The sequence below is a fragment of the Henckelia pumila genome, chromosome 4 (assembly GCF_033568475.1).
Source record: "Henckelia pumila isolate YLH828 chromosome 4, ASM3356847v2, whole genome shotgun sequence".
NCBI classification, from domain to species: domain Eukaryota; kingdom Viridiplantae; phylum Streptophyta; class Magnoliopsida; order Lamiales; family Gesneriaceae; genus Henckelia; species Henckelia pumila.
Genome location: NC_133123.1, coordinates 122010984 through 122034337, shown reverse-complemented (window position 1 = coordinate 122034337; position 23354 = coordinate 122010984). Strand labels below are relative to the sequence as shown.

At 36.7% G+C, this 23354-nt stretch overlaps 1 protein-coding gene across 3 annotated transcripts in view; it reads right to left on the bottom strand.

The window, feature by feature from the left end:
- Positions 1-23354, bottom strand: part of LOC140894656 (DNA-directed RNA polymerase III subunit 1) — a 39073-nt gene that overhangs the window by 920 nt on the left and 14799 nt on the right. For all 3 annotated transcript variants that reach the window (XR_012153883.1, XR_012153884.1, XM_073303222.1), the window contains exons 9-28: positions 22124-22223; positions 21325-21537; positions 21097-21245; positions 20881-21022; positions 20658-20798; positions 14454-14642; positions 8906-9101; positions 8235-8328; positions 7072-7306; positions 6321-6512; positions 5669-5767; positions 4416-4619; positions 3988-4293; positions 2800-2947; positions 2564-2715; positions 1805-1960; positions 1612-1725; positions 1464-1543; positions 1094-1298; positions 20-222 (exon numbers count right to left, since the gene is read on the bottom strand). Coding sequence is in view for 1 of the 3 variants with exons in the window: in XM_073303222.1 (XP_073159323.1) it covers positions 20-222; positions 1094-1298; positions 1464-1543; positions 1612-1725; positions 1805-1960; positions 2564-2715; positions 2800-2947; positions 3988-4293; positions 4416-4619; positions 5669-5767; positions 6321-6512; positions 7072-7306; positions 8235-8328; positions 8906-9101; positions 14454-14642; positions 20658-20798; positions 20881-21022; positions 21097-21245; positions 21325-21537; positions 22124-22223 (3318 nt within the window). In the remaining 2 variants the exon portion in view is untranslated. The remainder of the gene's footprint in view (positions 1-19; positions 223-1093; positions 1299-1463; positions 1544-1611; positions 1726-1804; positions 1961-2563; positions 2716-2799; positions 2948-3987; positions 4294-4415; positions 4620-5668; positions 5768-6320; positions 6513-7071; positions 7307-8234; positions 8329-8905; positions 9102-14453; positions 14643-20657; positions 20799-20880; positions 21023-21096; positions 21246-21324; positions 21538-22123; positions 22224-23354) is intronic.

Genomic DNA, 23354 nt, shown 5'->3' with positions numbered 1-23354 from the left:
AAAGCATTGGAAGGCAAACCTTTGCCTAACTTTGAACATTCCTGTGCCAACTTGTGCCGGTATTCCCATAATGATGCATTCACTAACTCCTTCAATCCTATCCACCCTCCCATTGACAGAAGCATTAAAAAGGAGATCATCAGTTCTTTCAAATGAAGCCAGCATTAGTATACTGTCTTTCATTTTCTGCACCCCATGTCTTGTTATTCCCAAGACTTCACCCTGAAAAGATAATCATGCATGATTGATCAAGCGATATACGAAGTTTAAACATCATAAGTTACAGAGATATCAGTCAGAATCTTCTTTGTTGTCAATGAGACCTCCAGACCTAGTAAAGGGCCTGCGCTACAACCTAATTTTCCAGACTAACTCAAAATCACAGTATACATTAATGGCAAATGAAGATAACAAATGGATTCAACTATCTGAATATACGCAGCCAAGGAAATTAAAAAAAAATACATATTTTCTTGCCCTAGAAACCCCTAGCCAATATCTGAAAATGTGCTTGAACGAATCTCCCCCAACCCACTCTCACCCTTCTATTTTCCCTGCTCCAATTCCTACTTGAAGTAGGATCGTGTCTTTTTCAGCCAGCTATTTTTTCTAGGCACAATATGCTTGAGCTCATAACATGCTGACTCATAGCCTAAGCAATTTACTTAAGGTTGCCATATTTCATGGTTGGCATTGGCATAACATGAAAAGACTTGAAAAAACAGACAATTTAGATTCAGTCCCAGTGCTCATTGATTATGTGATATGACAATTTTCATACTCTATCCCATTGGTCAAACTCTAGCTTTTCTCCTCACATGCGTCCAAGGACATACAAATAAATTTCATAATAAGATAAACTTGCATCATAATAAAACGTATCATACAATTGTATACAAGTTAGCTTCGCCCAATACGAGCACATAATTGAAAGAAATCTGAAACTTATTGCATAGAAATTTTAGTTGCCAAATGATGGTCAACTAGGTAGTGGTTGTCTGCATTGGTGCCATGCAGTACGTTTCAGAGTTGGACAACTGCAGTCTCAAAGACCGTAAACCAGCAAATATCAAATTCTGAAAAATGAAATTACCTTGAATGTCATTAAATCAGCCAAAAGCATCATGTGACGTATATCTATGGTCATTCCATGACTTGACATGGTTAATTGTATCTCATCAATAATTGACTTTCTCGCAGCTTCAATTCCAAGTGTTTTCCATACTTCCATAATGTGATTACTCGTAGTTTTACACCCATTAACTCCTTGAATGCCCATGACAGATAGCAGTCCAGTCCTGCAACAATAGCAAAACAACTCACCAACATAATCTAAATAACTCTAGTGGAGTATAGAATGTAAGCTGAATAATGAAAGCATCCAAACAGAATATAAATATATTTTCACCATAATTTTTGAGCCTATAAAAGGAAAAAAACAAATGAAAAGTCAAGAAACATACCCTTCTACTAGCAAATCAAAAATTTCCTTTCCATTTTCCACTGTTTTCTTAATTATAGCACGTTCAACCGAATTGATTCCCTGCCATAGAACAGCAAAACACATTAGCAATTTGGAGGATTATTCACAATGAAAATTCAAAGTCTCACCTTAACAACCACTTTCGAGAGCTTTTTCAGAAGCCCCCTGAGTTCGAATTGAAGTGTACGTCTATCAGCCTGCAGAACCACTTCCAGTTTCTTGGGATTCGATACTTTAACTTGCTGCAGCATTAGTATCAGTAATAGTGAAGCTTCTATACAAACTCAAACAAAAGGATGGATTAGTGAGGCACATTCATACCTGCTCCTTCAATTTCATTTTTGGGGTACGTAGAATTGATTCTTTTACTGTATATGCATCAATGGATAGTTGTGAATCTTGTAATCTTTTCACATCCAGTGTTATAACAACAGATGCCTGCCTTGATGCTTGAGACGTCTTAATACTTCTAGCTACCTATGGAGTACGGATATAACTTCGTCAATGGACCAACTCAATACTTTGCAATCACATAAAACCACAGCAAGGAAAAATTTTCGAGTTGCGTAAACCGAATTTCAATGAATGCTGAAGTAAGAAGAAAAACTTGACTACTCAAAAAGAGCATTTGATGCTTGATGGTAGCAAACTGGCAGTGCACAAATATTTTTTTTTGATAAGAAACATATATAATATTAAAACTTAGTAATAGTTACATAGGAATGTGGACCAGTGGTCCACTATATTCACTATACAAGATCTAGGAAAGTACTATTTGAAAACCAAACTCCAATCCCTATACATAGGTGGCAGTGCACAAATATTAAGCCAACTATAATCATTATAGGAGACAAAAACTCCAAATGCATGCGCGTAAAGTCTGATACTAATTGAAGTTATCAGGACAATGGCAACATAATGCAGACATAACAAAATCACCGGCTAAAGAAAACAATTCAAATGCCATGTCCCAATTTGTACTGTTACAATAAATTACTCATGCATTTTCCTCTAAATTGTGCTGAAGGATCTCCATTATATGTCACTTCATAATCCTCAATAAATATGGATGAAGATTACCTGCTCTAAAAGGGTTTTCTCAACACGACCTTTTACTATTCTTGCACTGATCTCGTTGTCCACATACTCAAGTCTTGCAGATATAATTGGAGTGCTGATTGTTTTAGTAGCATTAGTTATTTCCAATATCCGAGGAACTCCAAGGGTAACATCTATTGCGAAATTAAGATTAACCAGCTTAAAAAACAATATAAAGGAAGATAATGTTAGTGGAGCATTTTATCAGAGAAGGATACTCATGCTGGCAACTCCAGCAAAGTGGAAGGTTTTCAATGTCATCTGCGTCCCCGGCTCTCCTATACTCTGCGCTCCAATTGCACCAATTGCAGTCCCCGGTTCAATTTTCTTCGAATGGTAACGAGAGATGCAGGTTTCTAAGAATACCTAAAAATTTATGGAAAAATTACTACATTAAGACCCATGCATGGAGTAGTAACTTAGATCGGTATAGGTAAATAAATGCACAGACATGGAATAATCAGCCATTGGTCCTATACTTCATTAACTAGAACCCAAAGAATGCCACAAAAATAAAGGGGTTATGCTGCACGATTGAGGCTTTTTTACTTATTCACATCAGGAAATTAGGTGCAGATTTTTAATTAAATATTGACATACGTATATAAAGAGAGAGTTTTGATACCACGCATCCTAGCGTGAGGATTTTCGTGAGCGACCACTAAAACACACTAGTGGGTTTTAGTGTTTATTTGTTTGTTTTTTTTAAGAAATCGCTAAAATCCACTAGTTGTTTTAGTGGTCACTCACGAAAATCCTACACACTAGAGTGCGTGTCACTAAAACCCACTAGTGTGTTTTAGTGGTTGCTCACGAAAATACTTCACATTAGGGTGCATGTGATCAAAACTATATATACATGCATATATTATATATATATATACCTAGTGTGCAGGATTTTCATAAACGACCACTAAAACCCACCAGGTTTGGAAAAAAAAATAATGAAACACTAAAGGGTTTTAATGATCACTCACCAAAATCTTGCACACTAGGGTACGTGGTATCAAAACTCTCTCTATATATATACATAATTATATATATATAATCATGTAATAATTATAAAATGCGGATAAGATATCCGCACACAGAGCCCCTAAAACCCAAGAAATATCAACAATTTATTAAGCACTTCCATGTCTGGTCCAACCATAAACCAAAAGATTGTACATAAACAGTCACATCAAATCTACAAATCTCATCTCCCTCGCAAAGCTTAATTATTTGGTGCATTGACCGAAACTATTATAAAAATAATAATTAGCCATATACACATGTTAGTTTGAAAGTGTAAATAATGCCCTACTGTGTTTCAACAAAGTTTCCAACATAATTCAAAAGCAGTTTGGAAAATTCAAAATTCTGACTTCTTGCTGAAAGAGTCCAGAAGCAGAAAATAAAATTACCTGCAGTTGCTGCCTAGTGATCCCTACAGTGTTTGCAGCAACAGTTTCTAAATGGACTTGATACTCTCCCGAATCTTGTCCTCCATTCAGTTTCAGGGAGAGAGTTGATTTTCCTGAATTCTCCTGGATAAACTTCGATAACGACTCAGAAAAAGTCTCCAAGCATCCGTTTTGAGTTGGCAAATCCAGTGAATACCCCCCTTTAGTGACATTGAATTTTGGAAGTCTTTCATCAGTTATTTCCTCTAAAATATTCTTAATATCTTGAGTAGATAAAATCTGCTGCCCTAACGCAGGACAGGTTGCCTGTCAAAATAATAATATAATAATAATGAAAAAGGATGAATAAATAGTATAGAGGACATTGTTGATTGTTGGTGACTAAAGATATCCTCAATAGATAAGGAGAAAACGGCAGGTTCCAAAACCTTCACTTTCATGAATAATCTTTCAAAGTTCAATGGAAGTCCACTTTTCCCTTCCATCTGTGCAGGATCCATACCATCACCTCCATATATAAACTGAACAATGCAAGCACTTGAATTTCTAACCGAATTGTCATAGTGAACAGATAGGTCCTCCAAAGATTTCATTAGTCTACGCGACAAGTACCCTGTTTCAGCAGTTTTAACCTGCAAGAATAAAAATAGATTTTGTGCTGATAAACAACAGCCTCATAGAAAGATAACATCACGCAAGCATGAAAAAGGTATGTTTCTCTTCACATAATATGTATGTCGGCCTTCCTCTATTTCTCTTATATTCTAGAACACAACATCATGCAAGTTTTTCTTCTGGACTTCATTGTTTAAATTAAAAGTTAAATTCAAATTAAGGAGGTGCCAGAAATCAAAGAATACATCCGGGAACCATATTTAGTATTATTAAGCTTACGATGTATAATTAGACTGTGAATAGTTAAACGAATAGTTCCCACCATATTTATTACAATATATTTCCCGCTTATTAAGAGATGATGACGACAATCTAAAATAAGATAATTTAACAGAGTTCTAGCTCTCTAGGTATTTTGTCGTGAATATAGACCTTTATAGCCAAACCACATAAATTTTATATAACGTTTCATCATATCTTTATTTCACTACTACAACTCAAACTTAAGGAAATACCACCTCACTTCATTTATCCATCTGACTATCTAAGTTTCCAACCAACAGAAAGTGAGGTAAGTGCCCTTTGTCAAGTTTCTCACCTCCTGTGGTCTCGACGACCAAACATACCAAGATCACCTTAGGAAAATAACATGGATGGCAGGATTTAGGAAAGAAACAAAATTGCCAAGTAAAACACACAGACCAAGTTTACACACAATATTGTCGACTTGTAGTATGCTTGTGGTCAATAAAATTTAAAAAGCAAAAAAAGAGTTATCAAACGCTAGCATCTCAATCCCAATATATTACACTTTTTGTGAACTGGAGACCGACAGATTAACCAATTGTTCAGAGTGCAAATAAATTAACAATGCAGCTGGGTTATGGTCAGCTTTAAAAAAAGATGCAGAAAATAGAAGTATCAAATAAGTTAACTGCATTTTAACATTTATCCTTGATGATATTCTAAAAGCTTGCAGAGACGATTGGGAACAATTGTAGAGCAACATATTTCAATCTGCGATCTTTCATTTGCACAATTAGAAAATAATAAAATATATCCATACCGCAGTATCTACGAGACCTTCTCTCCCTCCCATGGTGTGGAAAAAAAATTCTGTTGCAGTTAATCCAGTATAAAATGAATTCTGAACAAAGCCTTTAGCCTGCATTCAAAACACAAAAACGATGTTAGGTCTTGCAGACATTCTTTTTCCACTTTGATTGACGCTAATGAAATGGGTGATAACTTATTTACTGATATCAATCACTTGTAATTTGTAAACCTTGGCTCACTGGGAGGCATATATAATAATGATGATACACTTTTTTTTCCTATTTGAAGGATTAAGCAACTAGGGAAAAAATGGATATACATAGATCCATGTTATCTTGAAGCATCATCAGGCTTATACCACTGCTTGAAATTTCCTTAGGAAATTCATCTTTTAGGATTTCTCTGGTTTTTAATTATAACGGTGGTCAAGTTAAATGCCCTGAAATTCCCTAGGCAATTCATCATTTAGGATTTTCCTTGGTTTTTTATTATAACGGTGGTCAAGTCATATGGCCTCAAAATATGTCTGCCTTCCACTCACAAACTAATTGCAGGCACTCAACCAGTAATTTTAAAAGAATTATAAAAATAAAATCAAAGGTAATCTAGTATCTCACAACCAAAAAATAAAAGAATAATTATCGAATGCAGAGACGGTATACATCTGGGTCCTTTGCTTCTCTTTCAAAATGAGGCAGCGTTCGATCAATGAATCCATTTGGAGCTCGGCGACCACCAACAGATTGTTGACCAACACATGCAATCATCTGGCAAATATTAATAGGAGATCCTTTGGAACCACACTGTGACATGATTAAGGGGCTGTTCCTCCAATTCAGATTATCCATGCAAACCTACCAAAAACAAGTAATTACCAAGTTCAATAAGTGTATTAGTCTAAAATGTAATAAAGAAGGTGAAACTTAGAAGGAATAAAGAAATTGCTATAGACGTTGTAAATACACATTTTATCAAATATCAAGTAGAAATAACAGCATCCCGAGAAACTGCAGCTCCTATTTTGGACAAAAAGAATCAAGTGCAATACGAATCAAACGCAACAAACTTCTATAAAGTTTGAGTGAACTGGTTTGAAAAATGGGATGAATACCGAGTTCTTGTTAGAGAAATTCATTTCATTTAAAGCTCAATTGTTCATTGCATACGGAGTTCCAAAAATGACAAAAAGTACAGAACACATCCAGCAATTCCATCGTGGAGAAGCTGGCTATCAAGCTACGCCCCTGATGGAATACTTTAGAGAAAAATAATGAAAAGATGGGGTGATCTGATGGGCACTAGCCAAAGGCCAATGTTAAAAGTACTTGTGTAACCATTATTCAAATTTTTAGAAACTGTAAATATAGTTTAAAACCAACAGTTATAAAACTAAAAAAAGATAGAACCACTTACCTTTGCAGTAGATTCCCGGATGCTATTTAGGACTGCAGTTATATTGGCTTCAAGTGTCTGAGCTTTATTACAGCCAGGTAGCGGGACAAGTTTTCCAGATTTATAAGTATCGATATACTCTGTACACTTGCCATACTGCTCATGAATCGTATCCTTCTTTTTCTTGTTCAATACGTCCTCAGGTTGGACATCATTAATACCTATCGAAAATCCATGATTTCCTATCCATCGAGCACTGTAAAGCAAGACAGTCAGAGTTTAAACTTAAGCAACTTCTTTAATATTTCGAGTTAACGAGACTAAAAGAAATAAAAATTACAGAATTTTGGACTGCCATCACATAAATCATTAGCATCAGGATCAAAATGCTTATTTCAACACAAAAAAAGGCTGTTAAAAAGATCTTCATCTGTCAAATACTGGAAGTACACACGGTTTGCCATTTTCCATCTAGGCTCTAGATTTTTTTATTTGTTTGCGACAACAAAGGACCTAGAGTTTCCACAGGTAGTTTAGAACCCATACACATACATACCGAAATGACATCAAACAGATTATGAACACATTCAAAAAGTTGTAGGATAACATTATTTTATAAATGATTCCACTATCGACAGAGAGAGTTTCCTCTCACTTTGTATTTTTAATTTGAAAAGGCTTGTAAAAAATTCTCCATGCCATCCGCTGAACAAATTAGTTCTGAAAAGGCTATGAAATTTGAAGCACCTAAAGAATTAACATAATATTTTCCTAATACAAAGCTATCCCTACTCATGTCTTGTGGTTAAGCATAAAATAAAGATGAAAGGGAACTCAAATGGCGTAAAGCATTCCCAACTCATGGTTTTCAAGCCATTTTAGGAGAATAAGAGGAGTTGAATTTGATATCGACGCATGCCCCCACCTCAGTATACAAATTTGCTAAAGTAGTAACTTAGAGGATTTGTATGAAAGGCTGATATCCATGCATAAAAACTATCAACAAACTAAAACAAGATTCAGAATAATTAATTAAAAGTAACTTAGGGCACTGTGACATACAAGAAAAACGGTATATTATCAAAACCTATAAGCATAAGACCAACATCTTAAAAAAAATTGTATGGAGAAAACCTATACACGATTGATTAGAAAATCCGTTAATTACAGCTACTTGGTCACACCTTAACTTTGCCAAGCGATTCATGCAAGCAGCAGCAGCATGTGCTTCATAATCCCTAAGAAGAACAGAATAAAGACCATCCTTATTCCCATTGCCTGATCTCATACATCAAAAAAAATTAGAAAGTTATCTTTATATTCACAAGCCAAAAAAATGGAAAGGTTCTCGAAAGATCGACTAATTCGGGAAAAATTACCAAATGGCCGATTAAAAAGATTTCAAATCCAAAAATCCAAGTAATTTTATCTGGCTTCCAAACCATTCTTCAATTCCCCGCACCAAGAAACCCAAATTTTAAATTTCTTGATTTTTGACCAGATTACCTCCAATGATTAACTTCATTTAATTATAATTTTGAAAAACTGGTGGATTATTTTAACATCATGTTTCTTTTTTTTCTTTTGATAAATAACAGCATGTTTCTATTATTGGATAAGTAATTTTTTTTTTTTACAACATCGTTGTATATTTATAAAATCCTATTTATTTTAAAATGAAATTAATGAGTTTGAAAACCTAAAACTAGTATATAACATGTATACAAAATCAACTTAGATTTTTTTTTTTGGCGTTCAAATTGGAATTTTTTAGACAAGATATTTTATAAAAGCTTAGATTAAAGACATACAACCAGTCAAGACTGGGAAAAGAAGTCAGAGAGAGGACGCTTACCCAGTGTAACTTTTCCAAGTTGGCCACTGATTAGCTCACTGTTACGAATGCAAACAAACCCATCCTTTGGGCACATTGTCTCAGCGGATTTTTGGCAATTCTTTTCTGCAACAGTAAAATTTACATACACTCTCATTTTTGCATGTGGACGCAGCAGTATACTGAATAATTGTTTGCCAGTCCAAAGCTCCAATGGCTGAAATAGAAAGTACTACTTAAATGACTTATCCAATAGAAAATAAAAAACTTTAAGCATCAGCAAGAAGCTATATTAGCTGCACAAGTAGCTTTCTCACATACAAGAAAAATATCAGCAGGAAAGCTACATAACTGCACAAGCAGCATTCTCACCAAAGAAAATTTTGGTCATCAACGACTACATTTCTCTAAGAATGACAAAATAAAGTTGAGCATTAATAAATATTAAAAAAGTTAAGTTACCAGAGTTTTCAGTTCCAAACCAACTGAGCTTGCGGCCAACCAAGCTGAGAAGTGTAAGTAGGTCGTTGAAGAAGGAGAATTATCAATGCAAACTAAACAATGGAATTGGATAACTTTGATTGTTTATAATTCAATATAGTTATTTGAATTAATTTATGGTAGTTAAGTGACTTTAATTGCTAAATTAATATTTATAGTTCCTAAACATAGTTTTTTTATTGCATATAGGTGAAAGAGATGAATTTGAGTTAAAACAATGGAAAAAGAGATGCATTCAAATAATTTTAAAAACAAGCCATAATCAATCCATTTTAAAAAACCCTAGATATAATAAAAGCACCACTCACGCTCTTTCGTATTTACTTTTGGTTTCAAGTGTCCTCCACCATCAGCCAACACCTGTCTCAAACCACCTCCAGCCGTTGTCACCATCGGCCACCAGATTAATTATTTTGTTAGTTTGCATTTATGTATTTATTTGCACTTGCTTAGATTGTATTATATTGTATGTTTTATGCAGAAACATTATTTAATTACATATATTACATAAAAAATAATGACTATTTGTAATTACATTGCATGATTATATATAGGTAACCATAAAAAATTGCTAAAAAAATTCAACCGCCTTGGCACTGCCTAGGCGGCTGAGGCGGTCGCTGACCGCCACGCCACCGCCTCCCGCCATTTACAACATTGGATTGGATTCAGAGATATCTAGAGAGTGCTCCACGGAAAGGTTTATTATTTCAAAAGAAGAGAAGCATAGAGGGGTAATTTCAAGGGGAGAAAGGACTTAGACAGGGAGATCCACTCTCTCCCATTTTGTTCGATTTGCTTGTGGTAGTGATGGGAAGGATGGTCGATAAGGCGAAGGCGTTGGAGCTAATTCATGGTTGGGTAGTAGGTAGAGATAGGCTTGAAATTTCACACGTTCAGTTCGTGAATGGTTCACTGTTCTTTGTAAAAATTGATTATCACTTAAATTCTCTAGTGGAGATCCTGCATTCTTTTTGCGAGATGTCAGGATTAAAGATACATTTGAGTAAAAGAGTTTTGTTGCGGGTCAATCAAGAGGTAGAGGAAGTGGAAGGATTAGCGAGGGATATTGGTTGTGAGATAGGGACTTGGCCCATTATATATATGGGGTTCCTTTAGGTGAAAATCATTTAAGATCTTCTTTTTGGGAGCAGTTATGGTGAAGCTGTCTGAGAAGCTAGCGAGTTGGACAAAAGCATTTCTATCAAAAGGAGGTAAACTAACTCTTATTTCAGCAGTGTTGAATGCCCTATCATTGTATTTTTTTGTCGTTATTTTAGATCCCTCGGTGGATAGCGGAAGACAGGGAAAATTATGAGGTATTTCTTGTGGGATGGTCTCGATGGGGAGAAACATTGCCACTTAGTCGCGTGGTATCAAGTCTACAAACCAACCAAAGGAGAAAAGGAGTTTGGGAATAGGTAATATATGTTTGAGGAATGAGGCCCTACTTGGGAAATCGTAGATGAGATTCTGTAGTGAGAGGGAGTCATTGTGGAAGAAGATTGTGATTGGCAAATATGGTTTACAAGAGAATGGGTGGGATGTGGGATTGGCGAGGAATGTCACGTTTAGGAGTCCTTGGTAATAATTTTCGAAGACATAATTGGCTTTCTCCATGAGTGAAGGTGGTGGTAAGAGGGTAAACTAAAACCAGATTTTGGGAGGATAGGTGGTTAGAGGATTCTTCTTTTAAGGAATTTTATATTGTAATGCCCGAAAAAAATTAATGAACACCTTTCATGATTTTATTATTAAATTTTATTATATGTCATATGGTTTTAAATATTTTAGGTTTTAATTGTCTAATATGAAAATCTATGAGTTTAAATGTTTAAAGCATAAATTTTAGCAAAACTTTAATTTTGATTATATTCAGGTATGAGTATAATTCCGGTGATGAAGCGAATCGAGCCTAGCCAATGACCAAGGTTTATAAATTTTTATAGTGAGATACGTTTATGCGTGTAGTTTTTATAAAATAAGGGTGGTATTTTATTTTAAAAGTGTAAGCATGGGAAAGACTTTTAAATTATTTTATTTTAGCCACATGGGCCAGTTTTCGCCCCACAAACTTATTTTTATTATAGAGATAGAGTCTAAGTAAAACACGCCGAAAGATATACCTCAAGGTGAAAGCACAGTGGGGTGTAAATGGGTTTTCACTGTTAAATACAGGGCGGATGGTTCAATGGAAAGATATAAAGCTCGCTTAGTGGCAAAACGATTCACACAAACGTTTGGGATTGACTACAATGAGACGTTTGCTCCTATTGCGAAACTCAATGCGGTTCGAATTCTTCTCTCTTTGGTTGTCAATCTTGATTGGCCTTTACATCAATTTGATATTAAAAATGTCTTTTTGAATGGGGAGGTGAGGAAGAAGCTTATATGTGTCAACCTCCTGGATTTGAAATAGGAGGCGAAACTGTTTGTAAGCTTAACAAATCTCTTTATGGCTTAACACAATCTCCTCGAGCGTGATTTGATAGGTTATCAAAGGCTAACAAGAGTTTGGTTACAAACATGGATAGACGGACCATACATTGTTTGTGAAACACTCTGAAGTTCGGAAAAACACCATTGTCATACTTTATGTCGATGACATTATCATCACTAGAAATGACAGCGAAGAAATGAAAAAAAATCAAATCAATGATGGCAAAAGAATTTGAGTCAAGGACCTCGGAGCATTGAAATATTTCTTAGGAATGGAGATTGCTAGAAGTAAAAAGGGAATTTCAGTTTCTCAAAGAAAATACATGTTGGATCTCTTGAAAGATACAGGGATGTTGGGATGTAAACCAAGCAAAACTCCAATTGAACTTGGAAACAATGAAAAGATGCTTGAAGGAGAATCGGTTGATAAGGGGAATTATCAACGCCTTGTTGGAAGACTCATCTACCTTCCACATACAAGGTCAGATATCGCATTTGCAATCAGCTTGGTCAGCCAATACATGCATTCTCCATGTCAAGGACATCTTAATGTTGTGTACCACATTTTGAAATACTTGAAGCAAGCACGCACCAGGTAAGGGACTGTTCTTTGCTAAGACTAATGACAGAGTCTAAAAGGATTTACAGATGCAGATTGGGCTGGTTCAATTGATGACCGAAAATCAAGATCTGGGTATTGTACGGTGCTATGGGGAAACTTGGTGACATGGCGGAGCAAGAAGCAGTCTGTTGTGGCTAGGGGCAGTGCCAGAAGCGGAATACAGGGACATGTCTCATGGAATATGCGAACTTATTTGGATTAAGAGAGTAATGGGAGAGTTAAAGATAGGGTTTGAAATCCTATGAACTCTACTGTGATAACAAGTCCAGTATCATGATAGCTCGCAATCCAGTTCATCATGATCGTACTAAACATGCTGAAGTAGATCGACACTTTATCAATGAAAAACTAGAGGAAGGCATAGTTGACATCGAATATGTTCCTACTTCTCAACAACCAGCAGATCTACTCACCAAAGGACTGACAGAACTAACTCTTGAATTTCTTGCTCACAAGCTTGGCCTCATTAACATCTATAGTCCAGCTTGAGGGGGAGTGAAAAAATATTTAGATTTGGATCAGATCAAATCTTTTTATTTCTTCATAGAATCTTTTTATATTTTGGTAGGATAGTAATATATATAGATTATTTTTGTATATTGATATAGATTGATCCTTATACCAAAAATCATGGGATTTTGATTTGTATTTTGAAAGTGTTAAAAGAGGCTGTACTCCAAAGATTATCAAACTTTTTTTTTTGATCAGAAACAAAAATATTATTAATAGTAAAAATAGTTAAATTACAAATGTGGACCAGTGATCCACTAATCCTCAAAAGAGGTTCAAGTAATTCTACTCAAAGCTAAACTCCAATCCCTATACAAAAAGTTATTCCTTTTTTTTTACTCGTGGCTTCACGAAGCAAAAAATAAATGTTCATGAGCAAAAGCATAAGCCAAATTTAGATTATCACCTCGTAACATGTGAGTCCACTCTAGCTCAAGATAATTTTGGAGGACCTACAGGTCAAGTGAAGGAACCCTAAAAGACTCAGTTGAGATCATAAACTGGTGATCAATGTCACTAGTAATCCTGTAAATCATGATAGTGCAAAGCGTGTTGAGGTTGCCAAAGAAACTTCATAAAGGATTGATATGTTTCCCATTCCTATCCCTAATAATCAACAAGGAAACATACCTAGGAAACATACTCCAAAAGGGACCTCCTAGTGTTTTGTGTCATAGATTAATGAGTGAGCTAGGGATTGAAGTAATTCACTAGCCAGCATGAGGATGAGTGTTAAAAGATATGTTTTGTTTTGTAGAAACCATATATCTTACATAATTTTATATGCTTATTAGGAATGTATTTCTATCTATTTCTAGTACACAGAGAGTCTAGGAATAAGGGTAGTGTTAATTTCCTAGTTTAGAGGCTGCTTTATAAGATCACATTATTAGTGGTCTAGTTTTATTCTAAGTTCGAACGCAAGCAAAACTTTTTCAAGCATTCCATGTCAAGCCAAAAGAACACGATCCTCAATTTAAGCAAATCTTTACTTGTTTTCACACTCAATGTAACTGGTGGTGTTGAGGAACCCTAGTTACTCCACATGACAAACATTCTTATAGCATTATCAAATAACCTATATCGAATTTCGAATCACAAAAAAATATCTTCAGAAGACTCTCCTGCGTATTTCTCACCAGGAAAAAAAAAGACTAGCCAATATTGAAGAAAATGCAAACATAATCACCGGCATAGATAAAATAAAAAGTGTAGCATTATACAAACCCCACAAATCCCATGGATGAAGACAAGCAATGAGAATCCACAAACTGTTTTAAGACCATAACTCACAAAATGAAAATCGAACACGATAATAATGTTACACAAAATCGTGTCAAGGCTAATGAATAATGAAAAGTGAGAGAATGTTAAAGGATCGGGAAAATCAAATAAAAGGACAGTAAAAAATGGAAAACAAATTCCCATATACAGAAGAGTCAGGAATAATAATTTACTTAATAGAAGCATAATTGTGAGCGAGCTACACAGACAAACCTTAACTATAGCTGGAGTTGGCAAATCAATAGGATCCATGGCGTCACCCATATACGAACACATAAGTGAAAAGGAAGCACGATCATAAAATGTGTCTTTCCTAGTTATAAGATACGATGATGTTAAAAAATCCTGTGTTGAAGCTACCAATATTTCCCCATTCTTTGGAGTGCATAAATTATTTTGCACCTGCAACATGAACAAAAAAATATGGACATAAAAGGAAAGGTGGAAAAAACATTCCTGGTCAAACTACAATCAATCAAAGTTGTGCACCAATTTGAAAAGCAGTAATCAATTGGAAAAAAAAACAAACAAACGAAAAACATCGTGCAAAGGTTCCAAGGTTGCAACAGAGCTTTATCAAGGTGCACTATGTCAATTTTCATTCAAACCAACAGCTATAACCAAGACATCACAGAAGTCGAGTAGATCATTGTTTTGACACACCAGCACTAAGAAATGACAAAATTACTGAAGTGACAAAAGTTGAAAGCATGTAGTATTCTTTAGGCAATGCCGGAAAAAAAAACAGAGGTCATTACTTTTGTGTGAACATCTATATCGATGCTTATATCATTTTTTAACCAAACCACATTTGAGATCAACATTAAGCGCCATCAGTCAAAGTTGAGCTCCCATTCTTCATCCTTAAGTCATTCCACCACTGGTGGTCTAAGGTTGCATTTGGATCGAAGGATTTGATTTGATGGAGGTATTTATAGAAAAATTTTGAAATACCTCTATATTGAGATGGATTTGAAATCCACTACAATGATTCAAAAACATACTAGTTCAGGATTTAAAATCTATTGCAAGATGAAATTACCCAAACAAACCAATGGATTTACTTTTATGGATTTGAAATCCTTAACTCCAAATCCATCAATCCAAATGCACTCTAAGCTTTTCTATCAAGACAGAAAAGATTCCACCAGCACAGTAGAAATGTAACTGCGACTAACACCGATTACGCTTTCAAACATTAACCAATAGGGCTACTGATGATAAATGTCAAAAGTGTGGAATTTTAAACCAGTAAGATTCTACTTGATGGCCTTAGAAAAATAGCTTCCATTGGCCAAAATTGGAATTGTAATTTTGTCCAATATGATTTGTTGGATATTAAATATTATCTAGTTAGTTATTGATTAGGATAATTGTGTTTGTATTTAAAAGAGTTATCTGATAAGTTGTTAGTAGAATATTTTGATGTGATAAGACTCCTAGGTTATTTATAAATCTGTATCCAGCATCTATGATAGATAACGTGAAAATAAAAGAGAAACTTTCTACTGCGTTCTTTCATCTTTAACTTCATGGTATCAGAGACCTTGAAAGGTCCATGACAAAGTACGGCCGTATGGCATCCGCATCCGACAATTCCTCCTCCCCAAACCACACGATGGGTATCTCTGATAATACAATCATTCCAATCACCAACCATAAATTGAATGGCCAAAATTATCTCCAGTGGTCCCAATCTGTGATGCTGTTTATATGTGGGAAAGGCAAGGACGATATATTATAAGGTGCGAGACGCTGCCCTGCAAAAGATGCCAAGGATGATACTGGTTTTAAAAGCTGGAAGGCCGACAACAGCATGGTGATGTCCTGGCTAATCAATTCCATGACACCTGATATTGGAGAAAACTTCCTTCTTTATCCCACGGCAAAGGATATCTGGGAGGCTGCCCGAGACACCTACTCATGCAAGGACAATACCGCTGAGTTATTTGAAATTGAAAGCACCCTTCACGATTTAAAACAAGGGGATGCACCGGTCACCCAATACTTCACTACTCTCACTCGCTCATGGCAGCAATTGGATCTGTTTGAAGTGCTTGAGTGGAAATGCCCGGATGATGAAAAAACGTACAAGGCCATTGTTGAGAAGAAGCGGGTGTTTAAATTTTTAATGGGCCTCAACTCACAACTGGATGACGTTCGTGGTAGAATTCTCGCGACAAAGCCCATGCCCAGCTTGCGTGCAGCCTTCTCTGAAGTGCGCCATGAAGAGAGCAGAAGGAAACTCATGTTGGGGTCACCACCAAATGCTTCCGTGGTAGAGGGATCAGCCCTGGCTTCTCATCGCATCTCTTCACATGCTTCCTCCGCTGCTGATTATTCCACCCAATCTCTTGGGTCTACTTCCCAATCCAGTGCCTCCAACAACAATATGCGGAATGGTAGACCTTGGTGTGACAAATGCAAGAAACCAAATCACACTTTAGATACTTGTTGGAGGATCCACGGCAAGCCTGCTAACTGGAAGCCAGCCCGGGAAAGGCGTGCCAATTCTGCCACTGTGGAAAGTACTTCAAATGACCACCAACCATTCTCCAAAGAACAGCTTGAGATGCTGCACAAACTCTTTAATCAAACAGTTTCAGTTGGTGCACCAAATTCTATTCCCTCCATTATTGGTGCTGGAAGTTTAGCACATAAAGGTATCATTTCTACTGCCTTGTTATCGCAGCACATGTTGTCCGATTTTTGGATCATTGATTCAGGTGCATCAGCGCATATGACGGGGAATCTGAAATTCTTCCAAGAGTACCGCCCGTACTCGACCTCTTCCTCAATAAAAATTGCAAATGGGTCGTGTTCTAAAGTGCTGGGCTCAGGGACAGTTCCGATATCACGAAATTGTTCTTTAAAATCGGTTTTGTTTGTCCCCGACCTTGATTGTAATTTGTTATCTGTCAGCTGCTTAACACGGGATCTTAAGTGTACCACTCAATTCACGCATGATTCTTGTGTGTTTCAGGACTTGGCATCGGGAAAGAGGATTGGCAATGCTGAATATTGTGACGGGCTGTACCTTCTCAAGTTGTCGCCAGTTTCTTCCCCTCTAAATTGGAACAGTAACCGAGCTTTGTTTTCTGATTCTGCAGCTTTTCCAACTGAAAATAATGATATTTTGTTATGGCATTTTCGATTAGGACATCCCAACTTTGTATATCTTGAGAAGTTGTTTCCTTCTTTATTTCGTAACAAAAATTCCAAGTTTTTTCATTGTGATGTGTGTCAGTTGTCGAAACATACTCATGCTACTTTCACTCCACAACCATACAAGCCATCACAACCATTTTCACTCATCCATAGAAATATATGGGGTCCTTCGAATGTTAAAAATGTCACGGGCTCTCGCTGGTTCTTACTTTTTGTTGATGATCATACTCGTGTCTCTTGGGTATTTTTAATGAAGGACAAATCTGAGACATCAGAGTTGTTCAAACGCTTCAATGTCATGATCCAAAATCAATTCTCGACCCGCATTACGGTTTTGAAAACTGATAGAGCCCGAGATTACTTCAACTCTGCCCTAGGCACTTACCTCCAAACGAAGGGATAATCCACCAAAGCTCTTGTGTCTACACCCCCAACAAAATGGGGTTTCTGAGCGAAAGAATCGCCACTTACTTGAAGTAGCCAGATCTTTACTCTTTACCCATAGTGTTCCTAAGCATTTTTGGGGAGATGCTATCCTAACTGCAGCTTATCTTATCAACCGAATGCCATCTCGTGTCCTCCATTACAAAACACCCATCCAGACCCTTCAGGCTTCCTTTCCTTCCACACACCTAATTCATAATATTCCCTTAAAAATTTTTGGTTGCTCCACTTTTGTGCACTTACATGATGGTGGAAAACTCGATCCTCGAGCAATAAAATGTATCTTCCTTGGGTACTCCCCAAATCAAAAAGGGTACAAATGTTACTCCCCGGTTACGAAAAGATTTTACACCTCCATGGATGTCACATTTTCTGAGCATGAACCTTTCTTTCCCAAATCTTCGATTCAGGGGGAGATGGAACCAAGCGAATCTCACAATTGGGAACTTCACACACCTGCCTTTCCTCAATTAGAACCTCTTGAGAATTCAACCCATGCTCCAACAACTACTGACAGTCCACCAAATCAGCCCTTACAAGTGTACTCTCGAAGAAAACTACACCATCACAAAACCATACTGCACCCAGATCAAAATCAGCAAAGCCTTGACACGTTCTTGGAGCCAACTTCCATTGAAAATACACAAGGTAAGACTGATCCTAACTGTGATACATCACATGATGATATTGATGATAGGCCTGTTGCATTAAGGAAAGGGACTCGGTCATGTACACAGCATCCTATATCTCATTTTGTTTCACTTGAACATTTATCATCTGCATATCAAGCTTTTGTGACCAGATTGAACCAGGTTCAGATTCCTCCATCTATAGAAATTCTCCAAGATCCAAAATGGAAGGTGGCCGCATTTGAAGAAATACAGGCCCTTGAGAACAACAATACCTGGGTCATCACTCAACTTCCCCCAGGGAAACGGACAGTTGGATGTAAGTGGATTTTCTCAGTGAAATACAAAGCCGATGGCAGCATAGAAAGGTTTAAATCTCGTCTGGTAGCAAAGGGATACACACAATCATATGGTATCGATTACCAAGAAACATTTTCCCCAGTTGCTAGACTCAATACCATCCGAGTTCTTCTATCACTTGCTGCAAACCTGGACTGGCCTCTGTTTCAGCTGGACGTGAAAAATGCATTCCTGAATGGAGATCTGGAGGAGGAAATCTATATGGATATCCCACCTGAATTTGTATCTGAGTCAACTACAAATAAAGTATGCAAATTGAAGAAATCACTGTACGGCTTGAAGCAATCTCCCCGGGCTTGGTTTCATCGTTTTTCAAATGTTCTGAAAAATAATGGTTACATCCAGGGTCAATCTGATCACACCTAGTTTATCAAACACATAGAGGAAGGAAAGATCACAGCACTAATAGTTTATGTTGATGATATTGTATTGACAGGGAATGATGCTGAGGAGATGATACGTGTAAAATCCTTACTCTCGAAGGAATATGAAATGAAGAATCTTGGAAATCTCAAATATTTTCTAGGAATGGAAGTGGCTAGATCATCTCATGGGATTTCAATTTCTCAAAGAAAGTATGTGCTAGATCTCTTGAAAGAAACTGGAATGTTGGGGAGCAAGCCAGTTGACACTCCTATGGATGCTAATGGTAAACTTTCAGCTAGAAATAACAGTCCACCAGTTGACAAAGAAAGATATCAAAGATTAGTTGGCAAATTGATCTATCTCTCACACACACGTCCAAATATTGGGTTTGCTGTGAGTGTTGTTAGCCAATTCATGAATCACCCGACAGAGGACCACATGAATGCAGTGTACCGAATATTGAGATATCTGAAAAAGAATCCAGGAAAAGGACTATGCTTCAAGAAGTCGTCAATCAGAAACATCGAAGTGTACAGTGATGCTGATTGGGCTGGATCACTTACTGATAGGCGATCAACGTCGGGATATTGCACATTTGTGTGGGGAAACTTAGTAACTTGGAGGAGCAAAAAGCAGTCTGTAGTGGCACGTAGCAGTGCAGAAGCTGAATACAGAGCCTTAGCACAAGGCATTTGTGAGGGAATGTGGCTGAAAAGACTACTCACTGAATTGAAGCTTGAAGATGGTCAACCTTTTAAAATGATGTGTGATAATCAAGCAGCCATAAGTATTGCCAAGAATCCTGTTCACCACGATCGAACGAAGCATATTGAAGTAGACCGCCACTTTATAAGTGAGAAGATTGAGAAGAATATCATTGATCTCAACTACATCCCCTCTCACTTACAAATTGCGGACATCCTGACTAAAGCCCTTCACCGGCCGAACTTTGATGACATGAGTTCCAAGCTGGGCATGATCAACATATATGACCCAGCTTGAGGGGGAGTGTTGGATATTAAATATTATCTAGTTAGTTATTGATTAGGATAATTGTGTTTGTATTTAAAAGAGTTATCTGATAAGTTGTTAGTAGAATATTTTGATGTGATAAGACTCCTAGGTTATTTATAAATCTGTATCCAGCATCTATGATAGATAACGTGAAAATAAAAGAGAAACTTTCTACTACGTTCTTTCATCTTTAACTTCATGATTACATGACATGTTGTGGAAACAGCAAACAATGATTTAAAGATGCTTCCACATTATAAATATTGCTAATGTAATCCAAGACAAAATCTCTGATGTGATTGTTTATGAGCAAGATTGGAAAATTGACAAGATACCAACTAGACACATAATTACAATGTCCCATTTTAGCATTACATGTCCAAACTGGTATTCACCAAGCAAAGCTAAGCTAAATGTAAAATCAATGAGCATTTACCCCCATCAGCGTGAGAGCCTCAGTCCGGGCTTCTTCTGTTTGTGGTACATGCATATTCATCTCATCACCATCGAAATCAGCATTGTAAGGGTTACAAACTGACTCATTGAACCTCAGGGTGCGCCAAGGCATTATCTTTGCCTACAGACGAAAAAAATCAAACAATGCGACTGAAGACATCTAATTGTGGATTTCAACATTAAAGTTGAATAACAGTAGGTACCCTGTGGCACATTATTGACATTCGATGCAAACTTGGTTGCCTGTTAAATAGAATAATATCTCCATCTTCGAGATGGCGATGGACAACATAACCATACTGCAACTCATCTGCATGACGCTTCCTAGAATCCTGTAGTAAGGATCTGCAAGACAACAAATATGTTCATTGAGAATTCCTTCCACCCCTAATGAATGGCAACAAAAGGCAAGCACTTACATCTCGACACCATTAGGCCGCATAATATACTTTGCACCTGGGTATTTATTCAGTCCATTACGAACACACTGTCTCAATTTCTCTATGTTATGGTGTGAAACGCGCTCAGGATAAGTTAGAATTTGGGCCATTAAGATAGGAACAGCAACCTGTTCACAAATGCAAGTCAAGTACTAGTGAAGGAGCCTGAATTTATTAATTAATTCAATTAAAGGTAGAAAGCCAGACCTCGTTGATTTTGAGGTTTGGGTCAGGAGAAATAACAGTCCTTCCAGTATATTCTACACGCTTCCCAGACAAATTCCCACGGAACCTTCCTTGTTTTCCTTTAACGCGCTGAACAAAACCACTCAATGGCTTGGCAGTCGTGAATGATGGCACTCCACGGACTTCACTATTAATATACTGTGCTACCTCCACTTGCAGATCATCCCAGCTAGCCTAGCACCACATTTTTTTAAACAACAAAGTTAAGATTACAGTGTTATGTTTTTGGTAGTTAGTGAGGCAGAAAATACTTAACTGCATCATGCTTCCATACAACAGTTGGTCGACAAATAAAATTATTCTAAACTGGAATTTTAACAAAAAGACCCCTTTGCATGTTTCTGTAATCAACACTTCCAGGTCTTCTCCTTAGTGACTAAGAAAATTCTGAGAAATCAACTCAGCACTATTAGTTCTGTTTCATGAAAAAATGCCTCGAGTATCCAGGTACTTGGTTAAACCACAGGTCCTATCTTATCTAAGAACTAAGAAAAACTTTAAATTTTGCCACAACACATTTGTTCTGCGTTATACAAGAAAGTTCTGAGAACTCAGAACATAAACCGTAGGCATATTCCTAAATTTTACCAATATATTCCCCTTTTATCCCTCGTGCCTGAAGCAAATTTGAAGACCACAAATAGCCAGGTTATATAAACAAAACAAAAGCATGCAAATACCAGAATATAGCCACCACAACTCCTGTACTAGGTTTTAAACAGAAGATTCATCAAAGAGAAGTGATTTAAGTGAAGTATACCATGTTTTTGCTATAAAGGCTTGTTTCCTCAATTTCTTGCCGAAGACTAGCATTGGCTTGGATGATGCGTTTTAGTCTCTCTGTAATGTCATTCTCATTGCTGCACCAACCATCGAAGAATTAGAAAAGCCTTCAGGATGATCTCTCTCTCTCAAGGGGAGGGTATAGACATTTTTTTTTTTTGGATAGGAAACGATAATATTATTATATAAATAAAAAGAGTGAAATTTACAACTTGCGAACCAGTGGTCCACAAAACGATTCTAGAAGAGAACCACCAATAAGCTAACCCAAGACTAAAGTCCAATCCCTATACGAATCTGAAACCGCAAAAGATTGAAAATTAGTAATCTTATAAATCCAAGTAGGTACTCTTAACTTTATCTTGTCCCATAGCTCTCCCAAATACCAGTGGATAACCAAGAAAGTATCAAGAAATGTTTCCCAGAACTTGGTGTATTACAGTTTGTTCATTCATCAAAAATCCAATAGATGGAAAGAAAAGAGCTGAAATTTATAACACAAGCAGTAGCAGATTGTCCATATAAGCATGATAATGCTTACGTGGCAAACGATTGAACAAAATATGTTAACAGGTGATCAACTCAAGACTAAATTGTCCTGCATTCTCGAAAGAAAGTTGAACCTTATGATTTTGCATTTTCATTCTTCACCAGTCATTCGTAGCTTTTTTTTAATGTTTAGTTCATCAATAGGTTTCGCGAGCACTGGCTGCTGGTTTTCGTATTTGTTGCCCTGCTTCTTCCTTCTTAGGTTTATGGTTTGGGCTTTGTCTTTATTAATCAGCTTTTTGGCTCTCGGCTTTGCAACACATCTTTGTCAAAAAAAAACAGAGAAGCTGAGCAGGCTTCTGTAATGGGCAAGAATTAAGGACAAACTATTGATATCAAGGATGATATGGTGGAAGATTCAAAAACAAGGAATTGATTAAAAGGGTTTTACTTAGTTTCCTTATTTAATAATGCATGCATTCTAGCCAATAACAGGGAGATTACATCAGATTTCTTGCTAGGGACATTAATTGTTGAAGGAAAAATCGTCAAGAATCCTAAATCATATAGTGAATGTGAGATAGCGAGGTTCTCTCAAAACAAGCCTCAAAACCTTATCCAAAATACATTGGTCATCCCATAACATGATCCAAACCTGGGACCATAACAAGTTGAACTAAAGCCAGTCATCATGGGGTGATTTCAAGAACTACAGCCAC